We start from the raw sequence: 20,878 nt of genomic DNA on the forward strand, positions 1-20,878 counted from the left end.
ACACATAAAATAGAACTGGGAGTGTAGAAAGGAACTGAAGATGCTGGTTCACACTAACCAGCGGTATGAATATTGATTTTTCTAACATCAAGTAACCCTTGCATTCCCTCTCTCCCCATCCCTACCCCACTCCTGTTTCACTGTCATCCTGCTTAGTTTCACTGCTAGTATTCACTTGTTATCCCATTCTCCGCAGCCAACACTGGACCATTGTGGGCTCCACCTTTCCTTGATCATCGTTGGTGGCTTTGATTTGTTCTTTTCATACCTTTCATTCATTTGTTCTTTGTGCCTTTTCATATCTCTAGTTTCCCTCCCCCCTGACTCTCAGTCTGAAGAAGGGTCTCGACCTGAAACGTCACCTAAGGTCGTAAGGTCATAAGGAATAGGAGTAGACTTAGGCCATTCGACCCATTCAATCATGGCTGATCTATCTCTCTCTCCTAACACAATCTCCTGCCTACTCCCCATAACCTCTGACACATGTACTCATCAAGAATCTATCTATCTCTACCTTAAAAATATTCATTTTCTCCAGAGATGCTGCCTGATCCGCTGAGTTACTCCAACAGTTTGTGTCTAAATAGAACCAGGAGTTAATCCCATGGTTTCTTGTTAATGCAGGACATTGTTCACAAATATTTTGGGTGTAAATAATTCATACCACAGTCCCTACCATGCCCTTAAATAGATTCCACAATGACTGTGAAAGCATCATCCATTGGTTAAAGACCACACTTTGGATTTATGCTAGACTGGGACAGAATAGTTAATGGCAAATCTTGTCAAAGTGAAATATTCAAATAGGACAAACTGTTGGCACCAATTATCTCCAAACTAATTGCTTTAAACATTTTAAACGTTTTGGAATTGAAAATACAATTAGAATGAATACTTTATCATTCACATTGGAATGAAAATCAATTCAAGACACCCTGCTTCAATTTAAAAGCAAACTTTACACTTAGGAAGTGCTCATTTTTACCTCTCCCTCTCCCCCTCCCTCTGTAGAAAGCTGCTTCTTTGATCATGTTTTTTTCACATCAATCCTAATTCTTCTTTGAAACATAGAATATAGGAGCAGGAGGAGGCCATTCGGTCCTTCAAGCCAGCACCGCCATTCAATATGATCATGGCTGATCATCCAAAATCAGTACCCCATTCCTGCTTTTTCCCATATCCCTTGATTCCGTTAGCCCTAAGAGTTATATCTAACTCTCTCTTGAATAAATCTGGTGAATTGGCCTCCACAGCCTTCTGTGGCAGAAAATTCCAGAGATTCACAAATCTCTGGGTGAAAAGGTTTTTTCTCATCTCGGTCCTAAATGGCCTAACCCTTATTCTTAAATTGTGACCCCTAGTTTTGGACTCCCCCAACATGAGGAACATTTTTCCTGCAACTAGCCCTGTCCAATCCCTTAAGTATGTAATATGTTTCTATAAGATCCCCTCTTACCCTTCTAAATTCCAGTGAATACAAGCCCAGTCGACCCATTCTTTCATCACATGTCAGTCTCGCCATCCTGGGAATTAACCTGGTGAACCTACGCTGCACTCCCTCAATAGCAAGAGCTTCCTTCCTCAAATCAGGAGACCAAAACTGCGCACAATACTCCAGGTGCGATCTCACCAGGATCCTGTAAAACTCAAGTAGGACCTCCTTGCTCCAACACTCAAATCCTCTCGCTATGAAGGCCAATGCCATTTGCATTCTTCACTGCCTGCTGTACCTACATGCTTACTTTCAGTGACTGATGTACAAGGACACCCAGGTCTCGTTGCACCTCCCCTTTTCTTAATCTGACACCATTCAGATAATAACCTGCCTTCCTGTTCTTGCCATCAAAGTGGATGACCTCGCATTTATCCACATTACACTGCATTTGCCATGCATCTGCCCACTCACCCAACCTATCCAAGTCACCCTGCAGCCTCATATCATCCTCCTCGCAGCTCACACTGCCACCTACCTTTGCGTTATCTGCAAATTTGGAGTCGTTACATTTAATTCCTTCGTCTAAATGGTCAATATATATTGTAAATAACTGGGGTCCCAGCACTGAGCCTTGTGGCACCCCGCTTTTGTGCCTCAGTATCAATTTTTGAAGCACAACCTTCTTTTCACATTGTTCTATTTAAATCCAAGTTGATTTTTTAAAAATATGTGAAAGGTTTTGTTTTCAATCACAGTCTAATAATAAATAGGAAGCACAAACAAATCCCCACTATATGGAAGATTTAGCCAAAATTCAACATTAAGATTTCAGGTCACATAGAAACATAGAAAATAGGTGCAGGAGTAGGCCATTCGGCCCTTCGAGCCTGCACCGCCATTCAATATGATCATGGCTGATCATCCAGCTCAGTAGCCTGTACCTGCCTTCTCTCCATACCCCCTGATCCCTTTAGCAAAAAGGGCCACATCTAACTCCCTCTTAAATATAGCCAATGAACTGGCCTCAACTACCTTCTGTGGCAGAGAATTCCACAGACTCACCACTCTCTGTGTGAAGAAATGTTTTCTCATCTCGGTCCTAAAAGACTTCCCCCTTATCCTTAAGCTGTGACCCCTGGTTCTGGACTCCCCCAACATCGGGAACAATCTTCCCGCATCTAGCCTCTCCAACCCCTTAAGAATTTTATATGTTTCTATAAGATCCCCCCTCAGTCTTCTAAATTCCAGCGAGTACAAGCCCAAGTACTTAGTCACATTGATTAAGTACTGAGTTTTATTGAAGGAAATAGAGGACACTGTGGAAAATTGTCAAGATGTAATTATGATCACTGTGCGACACAGCATATGAAAGAGGAACGAAGAAAAAGACAAGCACAGCGCAATGTTACCTTCTCAATCTCTTGCTTCTCGGTAACAGCTTTGACTTCCTTGGTTGGCACTTTAGCTTCTTTGCCGATGTATTGCTCTTGGTAACCCTTTTGCTTTTGCCTTGCCATGGTCACCCAGGCTGGTACCATGGAGTCCTCAGTTAGAGAGCCGTTGTCTTGTGCATTTTTGGTAGAGGGTTGCCCTTTGTCTGCTGAAAAGAGGCGATAAAATCAATATTTTCACATCTCAGCAACTTACATAGATTCCCAATCCATTAGTCTCTCGTGAACAAAGGCAGTGTCGCTGATAACATTGCATTACTAAAGTGATTTTCGGGATACTAATTTCAAAGTATATATGATTAATTGTTCAATTATTTTATTTCAAAGCTTCTTTGTTCACTAGATTGATTTATGGAACAAAGTGTTAGTTTCCATGCAGTGTCTGAGCAATCTGCACCCACACTCACTGCAGTTTTAGAAAGATGAGAGGTGATCTTATTAAAACATATAAGATCCTGACAGAGATTGACAGAATAGATGCTGGGAGGATGTTTCATCTTGTCTAAAATTAGACAACGCCAGCTTCAGAATAAGGTGGCATTCTCTTAAGATATGCACACAATGAACTGCAAATGCTGGTTTACAAAAAAAGACACAAAGTGCTGGAGTAACTCAGACTGAAGAAGGGTCCCAACTCAAAACGTCATCTATCCATGTTCTCCAGAGATGCTGCCTGACCTGCTGAGTTAATCCGGCACTTTGTGTCTTTTTTTCTCTTAAGGTGTGGAGCAGTTCCTACTCTAAGGCACAAGAATATTTTGAATTCTCTCGCCCAGGATGACGTAGAGAACAAGTCACCGAGTGGGTACAAGGAACATTGAGCAATTGGGGGAGTCAAGATGATATGGGGAGTAGTCAGGAAAGTTGAGATCAAGAAGGCAAAAGAGACTCCAGATGCTGAAATCTTGAGCAAAAAACAAACTGTTGGAAGAACTCAGCAGGTCAGGCAGCATCTGTGGATAGAAATGAAGAAGCCACTCTGAAGAAAGGTCCTGACCCCAAATCTGGTCTGTCTAAGTTGAGATCAAGGTCACCTCGGCCACAATCTTATTGAATGACTTGAAAATATAATTTGCCTTGCTTTCTACATCACGGCAGAAATAATTGGGTTTTTAAAAAATCTTTATGCATATTGTATATGTATTATGTATGGTATATACTACTGTCTTAGAGAAGCAACAGAAATATGTGTCATTGCCTCCTCTGCAGAGGGTTTGAAAACTGGGCCCAAAGATATGGTAAAAACACCAAAACATAAGATTCAGGACTTAGTCTTATGTCTTTTCATGTCCATGTTCAACATCATGGCAGTGTTCTATCTCTATGAGCTACGTTTGAGAGGTTCGTTGATAAATTAATATATCCTTTCATATTTTCTTATGCCATAGACGGATGCCATTTTCAGCTCATCATATCCAATGCTGAAGATGGACACAAAATGCTGGAGTAACTCAGCGGGACAGGCAGCATCTCTGGAGAGAAGGAATGGGTGACGTTTCGGATCGAGACCCTTCTTCAGACTGGTTAGGGATAAGGGAAACGAGAGATATATATAGACGATGGTGTAGCGAAATAAAGAACAATGAATGAAAGATATGCGAAAAAGTAACGATGATAAAGGAAACAGGCCACTGTTTGTTGGGCAAAAACGAGAAGCTAGTGCAACTAGGGTGGAGGAAGGGATGGAGAGAGAGAGAGAGGGAATGCCGATGCTACCTGAAGTTAGAGAAATCAATATTCATACCACTGGGCTGTAAGCGAAATATGAGGTGCTGTGTCCAATGCTGGCTCAACAAGCTGTTCCAATTCTTCCACTAAATGGTCCCAGTGAGTTACTTTCACCATATTCTCATGTCTCAATCAGTGGCAATTTACAGCGGCCAATTAACCATTTCAACCCAAGTGTCTGAGGCGTGGGAGAGAACGGAAGAACTCGGAGGAACCCATGTGGTCACAAGGAGAACGTGCAAACTCCAAGCATACAGGACCAGAGGTCGGGACTGAACACGGGTTGCTGGAGCTGAGAGGCTGCAGCTGTGCTGTCTATGCCACTCTACTGCCCGAGAGTTGTGCCCATGCGTTTGAAAATGCCTACAGCTTTTTAAAATATTTAACGGCCAGTTTCTGAACAGAATTAGAGCTAGAATGGGCTGAGTTTCGACCTTAGAGTTTAGAGATACAGCATGGGAACAGGCCCTTTGGCCCAGTGAGTCTGCGCCAAACAGCGATCACCCCGTACACTAACACTATCCTACACACTAGGGACAATTTACAATTTTATCGAAGCCAATTAAGCTACAAAACTGTACGCCTGTGGAGTGTGGGAGGAAACCAGAGCTTCCCGGAGAAAACTCACGCGGTCACAGAGAGAAGGTACAAACTCTGTACAGACAGCACCCGTAGTCAGGATCGAACCCGGGTCTCTGGCGCTGTCAGGCAGCAACTCTACCCTCTGCGCCACTGTGCCGCCCTGGATTTAACTGGTATTTCAGCAGAAACTGTTTAAAATGGTATCAGACAATCTGCATTATGTTGTAATCTGGAACCACTCCATCTTGAGGCAATTCAAGAGCGTTTAATTGACAAGAGTGTTTCATTGTCATTTATGTAACGACAACGGATGGGAAGGTTATGCTACAGGTTCGTTTGAAAAACCAAATCGTGACAAATTGCACTTCCGTCCCTCAGTGTATTACTATGCATCAGTTTAGAACAATATTTTATGCCTCATCAGGATTGCCACCGAGGTCTCACACAATTGACCAGAGAGCCCTCTTCAGTGCCATAATGATCATATGATTCTATTCACTACATCCTGTGGATTTTCATGAGCAGAAGCATGGCTACAATAGTTAGTAATTAAGTGAGCGCTGGCTGGCTTGTGAGTATAAATACTTCAATATAATGAATAAATTGTGCACCTAGCACACTTCCCTTCATTTGGCCGACCACTTGAAATCCAAAAGCCCACCATTAACCAGTGTTACCAGAATGTTTACCTAGCAACCAGATCAACGTGACCTTGATGTTAATTGTTCACTGTTAAGGCGGCATGGTGGCGCAGCGGTAGAGTTGCTGCCTTACAGCGAATGCAGCGCCGGAGACTCAGTTCGATCCTGACTACATGCGCCGTCTGTACAGAGTTTGTACGTTCTCCCCGTGACCTGCGTGGGTTTTCTCCGAGATCTTCGGTTTCCTCCCACACTCCAAAGACGTATAGGTATGTAGGTTAATTGGCTGGGCAAATATAAAAATTGTCCCCAGTGTGTGTCGCTGGGCGGCGCGGACCCGGTGGGCCGAAGGGCCTGTTTCCGCGCTGTATCTCTAAATCTAAAAAAAAAATCCCGCCGTTGCCTCACCCCTCCCTACTGATAGTACCTCCACCCTCCTGATAAAACCGAGTGGAATCTGGAATATTAAGATAATGATATGTAAAACTCCAGTCCATTTGGCCCATCGCGTGTTTTCAACTTCCCTAACCCAAGCGTGTTTTTAACTTCGCTAACCCTCGTCTAATCCATCATGTTCATGAACACATATCATTTAATAATTCACTTTCCCCAGTGAAAATCTAACTTCACAATCACCTTCCTGTATTACAGAACCAGCTTTTGTCATGTCTAATCTCATCTCCCTGAAGGATTTGTTCAATTTCGGTACAATAATCATTATCACTGATTGCTAAATTTCTCTGCCTCAATACCAATTTATGGTATCTATTTTTCTGACATTGCTTCCCCAATAATAATAAGTCAGACTTGTGGAATAGTGCAGGAAGGACACGCAGATACTGGTTATGACGAAGACAGACATAAAATGCTGGAGTAACTCAGTGAGTCAGGCAGCATCTCTGGAAAAAAGGAATAGGTGACATTTTGGGTCGGAGCCCTTTTTCAGACTGAAAGATGGAGGTGGGTGGGTGGGGGGATTAGAGGTGAGAAAAGGTCAGAACAAAACAGGGCCGGGAACAGATAACAGTAACAGAATAGTGTGCAGGAATTCACAAGTGCAGAAACATGTGTCACTGTAAGAAATGGTTAGCACAAAAAAAATGATTATATGGTGATTTACTCCAAAGTGTTCATTTTGTACATTTTCATTTGTGATTTTTGATTATAATACTGTTTTATTTCAACATCCCCAAAATAAATTAATTGTAAATCTGACCAGAAATTAACTGAAAATAAGTGAACATTCCCACATTACCACCTTCGTCACAATATTCATCTTGCAAGACTTCAACAGATTTCTCTGGAAGAAAGGAAATCAGTTTATCCAATGCATAATTAAAATAATGGCAATGATAAAATTTGTGCTCATTTAGTGAACCTCATCAACTGAATGCAAATGCACATAAGACCCAAAGCCATTTTTACTGACCACTAGATGATATGGTTACTCTGGATGGCCTGCTTAATAAACGTACAAGGAGAGACAAGGGTGGCACGGTGGTGCAGTGGTAGAGTTGCTGCCTTACAGCGCTAGAGACCCGGGTTTGATCCTGACTACGGGTGCCGTCTGAGTGGAGTTTGGGTTTTCTCTGGGTGCTCCAGTTTCCTCCCACACTCCAAAGACGTACAGGTTTGTAGGTTAATTGGCTTGGTAAAATTGTAAATTGTCCTCAGTGTGTGGGGTAGCGTTGGTGTGTGGGGATCGCTGGTCGGCGCGAACTTGGTGGGTCAAAGGGCCTGTTTCCATGCTGTATCTCTAAACAAACCTAAACATAAAATACTGCAGATGCTGGAATCTTAAGCACAAACGAACTGCTGGAGGAACTCGGATGGTGCTTGACCTGCTGAGTTCCTCCAGCAGTTCGTTTTTTGTTGTAAGAAAGAACGCTGTACAAGTATAGAAACATAGAAACATAGAAAATAGGTGCAGGAGTAGGCCATTCGGCCCTTCGAGCCTGCACCGCCATTCAATATGATCATGGCTGATCATCCAGCTCAGTAGCCTGTACCTGCCTTCTCTCCATACCCCCTGATCCCTTTAGCAAAAAGGGCCACATCTAACTCCCTCTTAAATATAGCCAATGAACTGGCCTCAACTACCTTCTGTGGCAGAGAATTCCACAGACTCACCACTCTCTGTGTGAAGAAATGTTTTCTCATCTCGGTCCCAAAAGACTTCCCCCTTATCCTTAAGCTGTGACCCCTGGTTCTGGACTCCCCCAACATCGGGAACAATCTTCCCGCATCTAGCCTCTCCAACCCCTTAAGAATTTTATATGTTTCTATAAGATCCCCCCTCAGTCTTCTAAATTCCAGCGAGTACAAACCCAGTCTATCCAGTCTTTCCTCATATGAAAGTCATATAGAGGAGTTACAGGTCTGAGGCAGGCTATTCTGCTCAGTCATTCCAAGCTGGATTTCCACAAATCTCTTTCCTAACAATGACCATTGCAAAACGTCACATTGCCTTCCCTGCCTTTCTCCCTTCCCTGGCTTCCCCTTCAATGCACCCCTGCTGGAAGTGGTGAAATCCACTCCTCGCCTAACGTCACAGCTCCTGGATTACAACACATTGCCCCCGTCCCGTCCCCTCTCTCTCCCAACACCCTCAATCCCAGAAATGACATGAAAGGAGGCAGTTGTGCAGGAAAATAACTGCAGATGCTGGTACAAATCGAAGGTATCACAAAATGCTGGAGTAACTCAGCAGGTCAGGCAGCATCTCAGGAGAGAAGGAATGGGTGACGTTTCGGATCGAGACCTTTCTTCAGACCCGAAGGGACTCGACCCGAAACGTCACCCATTCCCTCTCTCCTAGATACTGCCTGACCTGCTGAGCTACTCCAACATTTTGTGATACCTTTGAAATGAGACAGTGATCTCCACCGGGAAAAACAGTTGTCACCTGATGAAATCTACTGCGTTAAATGAATAGGGTTTCATGCAAGCTCAAATGGACTCGTACAGCACAGAAACAGGCCCTTCGGCCCAACTCGTCGATGCTGACCAAGATGCCCTTCTAGACCAGTCTATTTGACTGCATTTGACCCATATCCGTCCACACCTTTCATATCCATGTACCTGTCCAAATGTCTTTTAAATATTGTCATTGTACCTGGCACAACCACTTCACCTGACCACTCAATACTTAACAACAAGCCCTTCATACCTGTTCTAATGGAATACAGTAAATAAGACTACATTTGTGACGCTTGGCTCATAGAATCACATGGGTGAGAAGAACTAATCTGAGCTTAACAGCAGTTCACAGTAACAATCTAAAGGAGTAGATTTTCAATTCAATCACTGCACCCTGAACCCCGAGATAAACTAGATAAATTGATCCAAAAGCCAATGAACAAAGTACTGCAGAAGATAAAATTGAGTTAAAATCAGCCGTTTATTATATCAGGGTCACTTCAAAAACTCATCATACCAATTCCAAAAGAGGTGCTCTATAATTTAATCTCTCCCCTTTTCTTTATTAAAGCACACACATATTATGGGTGTTGGACCTTTCATTAAATGGAATGGCAAGAATTTATATCTGCAAGTACTTGTTGAGAACCTTTGGGCAGGTACATGGACAGGAAAGGTTTAGAGGAATATGGGGCAGGAATGAGTATACAGGATGGGGCATCTTGATCAGCATGGACTGGATGGGCTGAAGGGCCTGTTTCCAAGCTGTGTAACTCCATGACTATCAGCAGTATTTTGCTTTGAATCTGCTCGCTTGAATCTACAAAAGTCACTGCTGCTATCTCATTTGTTAATAAAATCTAAAAAAGTAAATACTAATGAGCAAGAAAAAACACAAAATAAAATTGAGACAAATAGTCCCAGGAAAAAGTTCATAAATTCTAGGACCAGAACTGTTCCTCATAACCCCAAGTCAGGGGTGATGGAGAGAAGGCAGGAGAATAGGGTTAGGAGGGAGAGATAGATTGAATGGCAGAGTAGACGTGATGGGCGGAACGGCCTAATTCTGCTCCGATCGCTTGTGATCTGATGAGAACGCCATTCGGCCAATGACGTCTACTCCGCCACTCAATCATGGCTGATCTATCTTTCCCTATCAATCTCATTCTCCTGCCTTCACCCCACAATGCCTGACACCCGTACTAATCAAAAATCTGTCAATCTCCGCAATTATGTCATCTTATAAATATAAATAGTGGGGTGAAGAATGTCAACAACTGTGTAAGGAGAAAGTGCAGCTACATCCGTACTGTCGTTAGTGCAGATTTTACGATCATTGATTGACTCTACAACTGCGATCGCCTCGCATTCAGCAATTGTGATTCTAATTTGGAAAACACCATTCGGAGGGGAAATCACAATGCTGCGCTCTTGCAGATGAGGTACTAAGTCAATGATGAGTGTTAAATTCAGTTCAAGCTATTGTTCCGGTTTCTATGGTGAAGATCATTTTCGCTCAGCATGAAAAAGTATTGCCGATTGTTGGCAAATGGCCATCGTGGACCCAAGCCACATAACCCAGGAAGCTGCCAGCTTCTATCGCTCATCTCTGTTGAGTAGATTGGTTCCAGTGGGTCACAGCCCGCATTGTCATGTGCAACATAGTAAGCTATGAATCTTTCATTATTACCCCTTTCTCCATTCCTCTTATCATTTTTTTTTCTTCTTTCATTTTGTTTTCTTCTTTCATTTCCTCACTTCCATTTCAGCCCATTCGACTCATGGTCGGAAGTAAATGAAATAAAGCCCGTGGATTCATGGTAGGTAAAAAAAATTGCGTACCTTTTTGAGGGATCCCGTTATGGATGCACGATGGTGACTTTGATGGCAAGGGGAATTAGCTTTGAAGGGAAAGGTAAACAAATACCCTAGCCTATTTAGATAAGGAAAGTGTATTATTAACTTTTTTGTTAGCTGATCACAGGTGAATCGTTAAGGAGGGAGTTAAAATTAGTTCAAAATATGCTTCCAAGTAACTCCGTCCAGAGTTATTTAGATTACAAATGATTTTTGAACCCTCATCAAGTTGCATTGATTTGCTGATCTGGTTCAAAGAAGGAATCATACGATACACCCACTGTGTTCCCCCAGTCATTTATTACAGCTGGTGTGCGGTTTGAACTAGACTGATTATCACAGCTTAGAGCGCTGGATGCCAATTTGCATTAGTGTGCTGTCACCTACTGTCTTCCAAAGATACAATGTGCGGCCAATTCAAAAAGCTGAGCTAATAATTGCACTTATGAGGGTTTTCACCCAAAGAGACAGCAGAGTTCCCCCCCCCCCCCCCCCCCACTCCCCCCACTCTTCCAACAAACACACACTATCCTGTAACCGCTCCTGTTTTCAATGCTAACCAGCAGTTTAGAGGTGAGAGGTGGGTTGAAAATCAATCATCCCAAAATGTGAAAACTGCCTGCCAAGTATTAGCATGCTCTAGGTGCTATGAATCATTTTGGCCATCTGTTGACAGCGTTTACTTTCATTTGAAGTTGCAGGATTTACAAAGCATAATAATGCTTAAGCGAAGAATGCTTCGCAATTTCTCACTTGAAACTGCCAAAAGCAAAAAGAGAGCTGATCCAACAATGAGCAAAGTTATCACCACTTTGCAGAAGCTGCAGTGCTACGAAGGGCTTAAATCCATGTGTATTTGAATTGAAGGGTAGACAGAACCTTGTTTCCAGGGTAGGAATGTCATAGACTAGAGAGAATACCTTCAAGGTGAGAGGGGCAAAGTTTGAAGGAGATGTATGGGGCACGTTTGTTTTTCACACAGAGTGGTGTGTGCCTGAAATGCACCACTATCTGCCCACGGAAACATCTTTCCTTTATTTAGTGTCCACCCATCTACCCATCTACCCCCACCCCCCCCCCCCCCACCCCACCACCCTCACCTGTATCCACCTATCACTTGACTGGCTTTGTCCCGTTTCCACCTCTCTTCTCCAGCTATCTACCTCCTACTGCAATCAATCTGAAAAACCGTTGTAACCCGAAACATCGCCCGTTCATTCCCATCAGATATACTGCCTGACCCACTGAGTTCCTCTAGCATAGAACATAGAAGTGTACAGAACAGGAACAGGCCCTTCGGCCCACAATGTCTGTGCCGAACATGATGCCATGACCCACTCTTATCTGCCTGCACATAATCCATATCCCTCCATACCTATCCAAAAGTCTCATAAATGCCACTATCATATCTAGCTCTACCACCACCCCTGCAAGCACGTTCCATGCGCTATGTGCAACAACAAAAAATTGGCCTCGCATATCTCCTTTAAATATTGCTCCTCTCACCTTAAAGCTATGCCCTCTAGTATTAGACTTTTCCATCTGAGAAAAAGGTTCTGACTGTCTACTCTAAATTTGCCTCTCATCATTTTTTATACTTCTGTCAGGTCTCCATGCAACCTTTGGCATTCCAGAGAAAACAACCCAAGTCTGTCAAACCACAACCTGTAGCTAATAGCCCCAAATCCAGGCATCATTCTGGTAAACCTCCTTTACACCCTTTCCAAAGCCTCCACATCCTTCTTGTATTGAGGGGACCAAAACTGCATGCAATACTCCAAATGCGACCTAATCAAAGTCCTATAAAGTGGCATCATGACTTCCTGACACTTATACGCAATGCCCTGACCAATGAAGGCAAGCATACCATATGCCCCTTTACCACTCTATCTGTGTGTGTTGCCACTTTCAGGGAGATAGGACTCGGATCCCACCTCTGTACAACAATGCTGTTGAGGGTCATGCCATTAATTTTCCCCATTACATTTGACCTCCCAAAGTGCAACACCTCACACATGCTCAGATTAAATGCCACCCGCCATTTTCTCCGCCCATTTCTGTAGCTGATTTATACACCGCTCTATACTTTGACAGCCTTCCTCAAAGTCTTTGACCCCAGCAAACCTGATGTCATCAGCAAACTTACTAACCAACCCGTCTACCTTTATGTCCAACTCATTTGCATATAAATAAATCGTGAACATGACTTTGTGTTTTGCTCCCGATCTGAACCTTTTTTGCTGCATTTAATAGTCTTTGAGTATTAGTCTGAATATTGATGAATAAACAAAATAAATCCAATCATGCGCCACAAATACTGTCCTGAGTCACTTCATTGTACACATAATAAAATGAATAATGGTATTGTTTGTGCATTACGGCATTAACCAATCCTAATAGCCTTACTGCTTAATCTTATTTTACTCTCTTCAGGAGGAATCAGAACCAATAAAGAGCCATTTTCTGGAGATCCATTGTACTGCGTGATTTTTTTTAGATCGTTATTCAACACATGTTTGGTAAACTGCTATAACACTGGACACAGCCACACAGGACCTCCACCTACTTTCCGGCACCCTTGGTTCCTGAGCCTTGCTGGATTATCCCTTTTGCTTCGAAGAGGAGTCACAGCCTCCACGAGGAGTCGAACGGTACTGGGTCAGTAGAGGGGCCGAGATGGTGGCCCACAAAGTCGGCCTCGGAGGTCAGCAATGGGAACGGTTCTGCCAGCTCTGGCCGTGCTCGAGTTCCAGAGTCCCGGCCACAGGGGGCAAATTCCACCCACCGGTCGGCCACGGAAGTTCCAACAAGGTCGAAGTTGACCTGCTCACCCGGCCTAGGTGCCACATTTTCAGGGGGACTTCCAGGTGGGATTTCAAGTGTGCTCTCGTAATTTTGTCCGGATTAAAGGAGGTGCCAGACCACCAGTTGCTGGAAAATCGGTGGTGGACCTGTACAATGTGGGTCATAGTTTGATCTGCTCCAAACAAGGGAAGCGCTCCTCAGATGGACGTGCTTGGTCTACATCACTGCTGGAGATGCAGTTCAGGAGGACACAATAATTGACCAATTTCTTCGGGGTTAAGGTCTGTTATTTTGGTGCAGTAGCCCTTGATTCATGCCAACCCCCTCTATAGATGTCCACCTCAGCCACACCATGCAATTCAATAAAATGGACACTCAAAATGGTACATTCTGGCAATTCTCGGATCCCCCCATGCTTTTTCACCCCCAATATCTTCTGCAGCTGACAACCAGCACCTTAAGAGGTGAATGGATGTCTTGTAGGTTATGAACAACTCGCAGTTACAATGCGTTAATGTACACAACCATACAAAAGGCCTGCGATTCACACTATATACGTTCGCGATATGCCGACATGCTCCAAATGAAGGTCTTAGTTCATGTTTTCTTGCAACGTACAATTTCTATCACATGAAGTTTGACTATCGCTTTATTCAGGACATGCGTGATCTCACTGAAGTAATAAACAGCTTGCAAGATGATAAATGGATTCATAAATGACACCATAGAGTCATACAGCATGGAAACAGGCCCTGCGGCCCAACTCATCCAATCAAGATGCCCCATCTAAATTAGTCCCATTTGCCTGCATTTGGACCATATCCCTCTCAACCTTTCCTATCCATTTATCACTTCAAAAACAATTTAAATTTCAAGTATTTTTTGGTATTGGGGGAAAACGGCAGTGTCTTGTAATATTTGAATGAAAAGAAAGACTGAGCATAAATTATGCTGGACAGCATGACTGTAAATTGTTATCCAGACTAACTCTCAATTTAATCTTCTTTTTGAGTGGTTGCCATGGAAGTCCAAGTCAACAAGACCACCTTAGCCCAGACTTGGTGGACGTATTAAATTAAAGGGATTAAAAAGCAACAGGAACATAAATTATTGACAACAGAAAGCAAATCAAAGCGTATAATCCCACAATGAGAACCAGCATAGAAAATGCTTTTTTTTCCTGTGGGTGTTATTGGAGTGTAGAATGCTTTTGGGGTCAACTAAAAATTGTTCGAACATTCAAAATAAATGAAACGGGAAGAATATTGGAGTTTAGGCAATTTGGGATTGGCTCAATTGGGAATGGGAAATTGGGATTAGCATTCAGAATGGAAATGAAAAAACTGGCCTTTAGACTTTAGAGATACAGCGCCGATACAGACCTTTCAACCCAACAAGTCTGCGCCGACTAGCAATCACCTTGTACACGAGCACTGTCCTACACACTCGGGACAATTTACAATTTTTTAAGCCAATTAACCTCCAAACACATACGTCTTTGGAGTGTGGGAAGAAATCGGAGCACCCAGAGAAAACCCACGTCGTCACAGGGAGAACGTACAAACTCTTATACAGACAGCACTCGTTGTCAGGATTCAACCCGGGACTCTACCGCTGTAAGCCAGCGACTCTACCGCTGCACCACTGCATCGCCCTACTGGGTCCTGTGAAAAATAAAGATTGCAGAGTTCTAAATTGCCTTCGGATAAAGGCCTCATTCATATATTAACCACAATGTAATTTCTTACCAGAGTTTTTACTGCCACTCGTTTTCTTGTCTGCATCTTTAAGTCTTTCCTGTGCCGATTTGATTGCCTTGGGTTTGTCCATGTCTGTCACGGGAGCGTTCAAACTTTGCAGAGCAGGTTTCTTCGGTAAGGGTGGCCTTACGGCAAGATTTTCTGAAGATTTAGTTTTCAATTTCCCATCATCGATCACCGTGGATTCTTCCGGTGGCTTTTTGACCTCTGCCATGTCCGTATTGGGTTGCGATGGGCACCCACTGAAATCCAAGGGGACCTCAGCACTGTGACATTTGGACGGCTCTTTGTGCTCCGTCTGAGAAACATCCTTGTATTTTAGGCAATGGGACGTACTGCGGAGTCTAACACCAAACGCACCTCTTCCCTCTTCATCTTTCTCCTGCACTTCCTCCATCTTCTCCTGCCCATGTGCATCAATCTGAGCTGCAGGAGTTTCTGGGAGGGGTATGCCTTCATCCTTTGCCTTGTTCTCTTTTCCAGGTGAGGAGGTGGCTTTCTGAGGGGAGGTTTTGTGTGAATCATCTGGCTCTGCTGCAGGATCACCGTTCCATTTCGCACCACTGCGCTTGGACCTGTTCCACGCTGAGGAAATGGAGAATTTAAAGGAGCCCTGGCTATTTTTCTTAAATGAACCCTGATGGCTTATTGTTTTCTCTTCGGACATTTTAGCGTTGGCTTCCTTAAATACTGCAGCATCCTTATTTTCCAGGCTGCCGCCATCAGCATTTTCCGAAACAGAGAGTTCCGTCGATGTTTTAGAAGCATCTGCAGGCTGGGAATACACCTCGGACGTCTGAGGCAATGCAATACTGCTGAAGTTTTCAGTCACTTTATCAACTGGGTCATCTTTCTCTTTCACCACATACTTGGTTGAATAAGCAAAAGGTTCCTCTGCCATTGGTTCCATCTTTGCTTGATGGCTGTACGTGCCCAGATCGTGCAACAATTCCCCTTCACTGCTTTCTGGTCCCTCAGGGGCCCTTGGAGATGGCTCGTCGTGGTCCATCAATAATATATCTGTCTGCATCAGCGTCTGCGTTGCGCGTACAGTCTCTTCAGCAGAGAATGTGTTGACGTGAACTGCTTGTGTGTCAAATGCTGTGGGATTCACAGCAGCTTCCCAAGGATTTACATCTTTCCCCTGATTTAATGGATGAATAACATCAAGTAAAGTGGAATAATCGGAGGTTACAGCAGGAGATGCTGTCTGCGGGGTGCCTGGCAACGTGGAGACATGGGTAGCACTCACATCCAAGGTGTCAACCTCCATTGGTGTCATGGCATCTTCTACCATTACTGATGTAACTGATGGTACAGACCATGTATTTGAATGATCAATGTCCGCACCTTGGTGACCTGCGATGTTCTCAAGGGGAAACTCATCAGATCTTTGTTCGGTAGTGTTGAAAGGTTCTGGCATTACCAGGGAAGGCTCAATCGACGCCAGAGATTGTCCCTGAGGGAGAACTGTTGTTGGGCACTCTGTTCTTTGCTCTGGGTCCATTTCATGAATGGCAGCTCCTGCATTGCTCTTAGTGAGTTCTTGTTCATTCTCTTCCATTAGCTCAGGCACATTATACATCAATTCACTCGGCCCGTCAGAGAGTAACCTCTGTAAATGACAGAGAGAAGGGGGTTCACAATCAATTGGTAGCCTGCTTTATCAGTCAGCAGCCCTTACTGTAAATGAACGATTGGTCCGAAAGAAGTGACAGTTGTCACTTCTCTCCAGTCACGTGAATGAGAACGTGGAAAAGACAAGTAACTCAGCCCACTAGACTGGCATCCCATTAACCACCATGCATTCACACCACCACTGGCACTCAGTGGCTGTCGTGTGTACTGCAATGCAAGTACCTGCAAATCAATTTGTGGTGCAGCGCATTCGTCTTCCCCTTATTGCCAGCACCCTAGAACCATCAGCTGACTGTTTTTTTTTAAAGGAGGAAATTCGAAGGAGAAAATATCTCCAGTGATTTTTTTTAAACCAAGGTAACTACTAATCCAGACCAAGCTTTTTATTTATTCATTTTCGAGTACCGGGCATCAATGGATTGGCCAACCCTAGTTGACCTTGAGAAGGTGGTGGTAAATCACCATGAACCGCTGCAGGCCTAGTGAAAGGATTCCCACCGCACTGTTGGGTGGGGGTTCTGGGATTTGTGGACGCAGCCCAGACCATCACTCAAACCAACCGCCCTTCCATTGACTCCATCTATACTTCACGCTGCCTCGGCAAAGCCACCAGCACAATCAAGGACAAGTCTCACCCTGGACACTCCCTCTTCTCCCATCAGGCAAGAAGTACAGAAGTGTGAAAAACGCACATCTCCAGATGCAATGCAATGCAGTGCAAGTTCTTGCTCAGGTTTCTCCAAGACAGACCTCCCAAACCCTGAATGGCCACCACCACCACATTGACAGCAGGCCCATAGCAGCACCATCATCTGCAGATTCCCTTCCACGTCACCGCTGATACCTTTAGTTTCAGTTTAGTTTATTGTCACGTGTCCCAAAGTACAGTGTAAGAATGAACTGAGATTGCTATTGTACACCAAAGACTGACACTAAATGCTGGAGTAACTCAGTGGGTCAGGCAGCATCTTTGGAGAAAAGGAATAGGTGACGTTTCGGGTTGAGACCTTTCATCAGTCTTTTGTTGTTGCATGCTGTCCAGTGTTTGGAAAGACTATACATGATTACAATCAAGCCGTCCACGGTATACAGATGCAGGATAAAGGGAATAATGTTTAGACTGAGATAAAGTCCAGTAAAGTCCGATTAAAGATAGTCCAAGGGTTTCCAATTAGGTAGATGGTAGCTCAGAACCACTCTCCAGTTGGCAATAGGATAGTTCAGTTGCCTGATAACAACTGGGAAGAAATTGTCCCTGAATCTGGAGGTGTGTGTTTTCACACTTCTGTACCTCTTGCCTAATGGGAGAGGGGAGAAGAGAGAGTGTCCAGGGTGAGACTTGTCCTTGATTGTGCTGGTGGCTTTGCCGAAGCAGCGTGAAGTATAGATGGACTCAATGGAAGGGCGGTTGGTTTGAGTGATGGTCTGGGCTGCGTCCACAAATCCCAGAGCCCCACCCAACAGTGCAGTGGGAATCCTTTCACTAGATCTGCAGCAGTTCATGGTGATTTACCATCTTCTCAAGGTCAACTAGGGTTGGCCAGTTGATGCCGGTGCTCAAAAATGAATAAATAAGAGGTCTGGTGTGGAGTTGTAGCTACCTTGGTAAAAAAAAAATCACTGGAGATATTTTGTCCTTCGAATTTCCTCCTTTAAATTTCCTCTCAAAGACAAAGAGTGCTGGCACTATGGAGAAGACTATTGCCCTGCACCACAAATTAATCACCGTTGGGACATTCTGTTACGTTATTTGTGTCTTGTTACACAAAGGGTGTGGTAAGCCCGAGAAAGGATACAGTGAAAACAAAGTACATAAAATCTGGGTTTCAGGTTATAGTTACAAAGACAAAAAAAAATTGAAAGGAAGGCCTGAGAATAATGGAAGTTTGCATAATTTTTTGAAAGGTCAAGGACTTGGAAAAATCACAACAGCAGTGCTCTTTGAAAGCAAGATTTCCACATAAAGTATCTATACTTCTGAGAGTACATGTTAAAGCAAGAAGACTAGAAAGTTAACATTTAACTTAACAGTTGTCATGAGCCCCAGAAAAAATGTCCACTTCAAAATATCCTACCAGCGTGACTAAAAGCTAGTTCTTCTGCAAGTGAAATAACAAGATTGTGATGCAGATATATGAAATTGAAAAAAACTACAGCTTGCTGAAAATCAGAAACAGAAACAAAAAAAAAGTGCTGAAAACACTCAGGTCAGGTAGCAGAGAGAAAGAGTTAACGTTTGACATCAGTACTGATTAACAGTCTTCAACCTTAAACGGCAACTCTATCCACAGATGCTGCCTGACGTGCTGGGTGTCCCCTTCATTTTCTGCGATGTACGGCCATAATTCTAAGAATCTCACCATAAATTAACTTGGTGGTCACTCAATAACTCTCAATGTAATTTTGGCTGGGGGGGAAAAAACACCACAAGAAAGTCTCCTTGTAGTTGTAAATCATCCCTAGTGTGTGTAGGATCCTGCCAGTGTGCGGGGATCGTTGGTCGGCGCGGACTCGGTGGGTCTGTTTTCAGGCTGTGTGTCTAAACTAACCAAAACGAAAAGTCAGCTTTCTGCTTAAAGTGCGAATACTTACAGAAGAGGATCTTCGCTTGGTATGGGACCGCTGGTTCCGTGGTTTCACCAAGAGTCTGTGTCTCGCTGCTGAATTATCTAAGCAGATGGACAGCACAGGCGGGGAGCTAAAGTCCACCACAGGCAAAGCAGGGTTTTCAGAAGACGGCATATGAACCAGCGGCGACGTGGGGCTTTGCGACCTCACCCTTGACCTTGTCTGAACGACTGCAGAGAGGGGACTGTTGGATCGGGAGGAAGATCCCGGAGACATCTGTAAAATACAAACCAAATCTCACATTAACCCCAACATCCATATAACTTAATGCTGAGCTATTCCCATTTGAGTATTCAACCACACAATAACAACATTTAAAGGACACTTGGACAGATACACGAATAGGAAAGGTTTGAGGGATACGGGCCAAATGTGGGCAAATGGGACTAGCGTAGATGGGGCATCTTGGTCCGCATGGATCAGTTGTGTGCAAGGGCCTACTTGCTCCGTGACGCCATAAATGTGTGAATTTGAGGTTTAGTAATCCAGCCATTTACTTCAATCCAAAATGAACTCATAACCTAGCACATTGCTACAGTGCATCACCACAGAGGTGGGGTAGAGACAGAGTGATAAAGAAAGGGAGAAAGAGAAAGAAAGAAAGTAACTGGATTCTTTAGAACCAAAGAACCAAGTCCCAGGTGCAGTGCAAGCAACGTTGTGTAGACAACGGGATGAATTGTTGAAACAAAGCTTTTAACACCTGTCGACTTGTTCTGTCCAAGTATAGATTCCGGACGTGATTCAAAGAGCGCAGAGTTGTTTAGGCCAACATTCCTCCCTCAATCAGAACCACCAACAAAAGATGAACTGACTATTTATTTAACTCTTCTATAAAAGTCTGGTTTCATGGGAAATGCATGCAAGGCTACATGGACCAAAGCACACTTGAACTCAACCCCCACCCACATAAAACAAGCTAAAGAACACTAAAACATACATTTAACACATATTATAAAACAACAAAAAGGAAAGGACGAGAGAGACTGTTGGCAAGGCGGCCATTGCAGGCACCAGCTGGTGGCTGTACATGTCGTTAATAAGGATCTATGATTGAAACATAACTCAATGAGTAATTCAAATTGGACTCAGCTATTAAACAGTATCTGTTGTTGACCAGTGAAGACAAATTTAGCAAAGGTCCATTTCTAGAACTCTTTGCTTCTTGGATATTTGAAGAGTGCAGGTCTGTAAATCTCAGATCGTGAGCAGTATTTCCCATTCATGCCACTTCTGATTTGATGTTTCTGTAGTGTTGTTGCAAGGGCAATATTTCAAATATAGAGTTGAGTCCTAATGTAAGTTAGCCACCACAATAAGTCTAACGTGATGCCGGTCACACATTGGCACCTGGCATCTATGAACTTTGGTTAAAGTTTGCTTTAAATATAAACACAATGCCTAGACTCACAGGCTATGAAAGTACACAAGCAT

General features: G+C 43.7%; 1 protein-coding gene across 8 annotated transcripts in view; it reads right to left on the reverse strand.

Moving 5' to 3' along the window:
- Nucleotides 1-20,878, reverse strand: part of LOC144595096 (CRACD-like protein) — a 145,931-nt gene that overhangs the window by 12,481 nt on the left and 112,572 nt on the right. For 7 of the 8 annotated variants that reach the window (XM_078402139.1, XM_078402141.1, XM_078402147.1 and 4 more), the window contains 3 exons: nt 19,409-19,660; nt 15,167-16,793; nt 2,845-3,035 (listed from right to left, as the gene is read on the reverse strand). In XM_078402139.1, coding sequence (XP_078258265.1) covers nt 2,845-3,035; nt 15,167-16,793; nt 19,409-19,660 — 2,070 coding nt within the window. The remainder of the gene's footprint in view (nt 1-2,844; nt 3,036-15,166; nt 16,794-19,408; nt 19,661-20,878) is intronic. The other variant, XM_078402140.1, reaches the window with a different exon arrangement.

The sequence above is a fragment of the Rhinoraja longicauda genome, chromosome 7, assembly GCF_053455715.1.
Source record: "Rhinoraja longicauda isolate Sanriku21f chromosome 7, sRhiLon1.1, whole genome shotgun sequence".
NCBI classification, from domain to species: domain Eukaryota; kingdom Metazoa; phylum Chordata; class Chondrichthyes; order Rajiformes; family Arhynchobatidae; genus Rhinoraja; species Rhinoraja longicauda.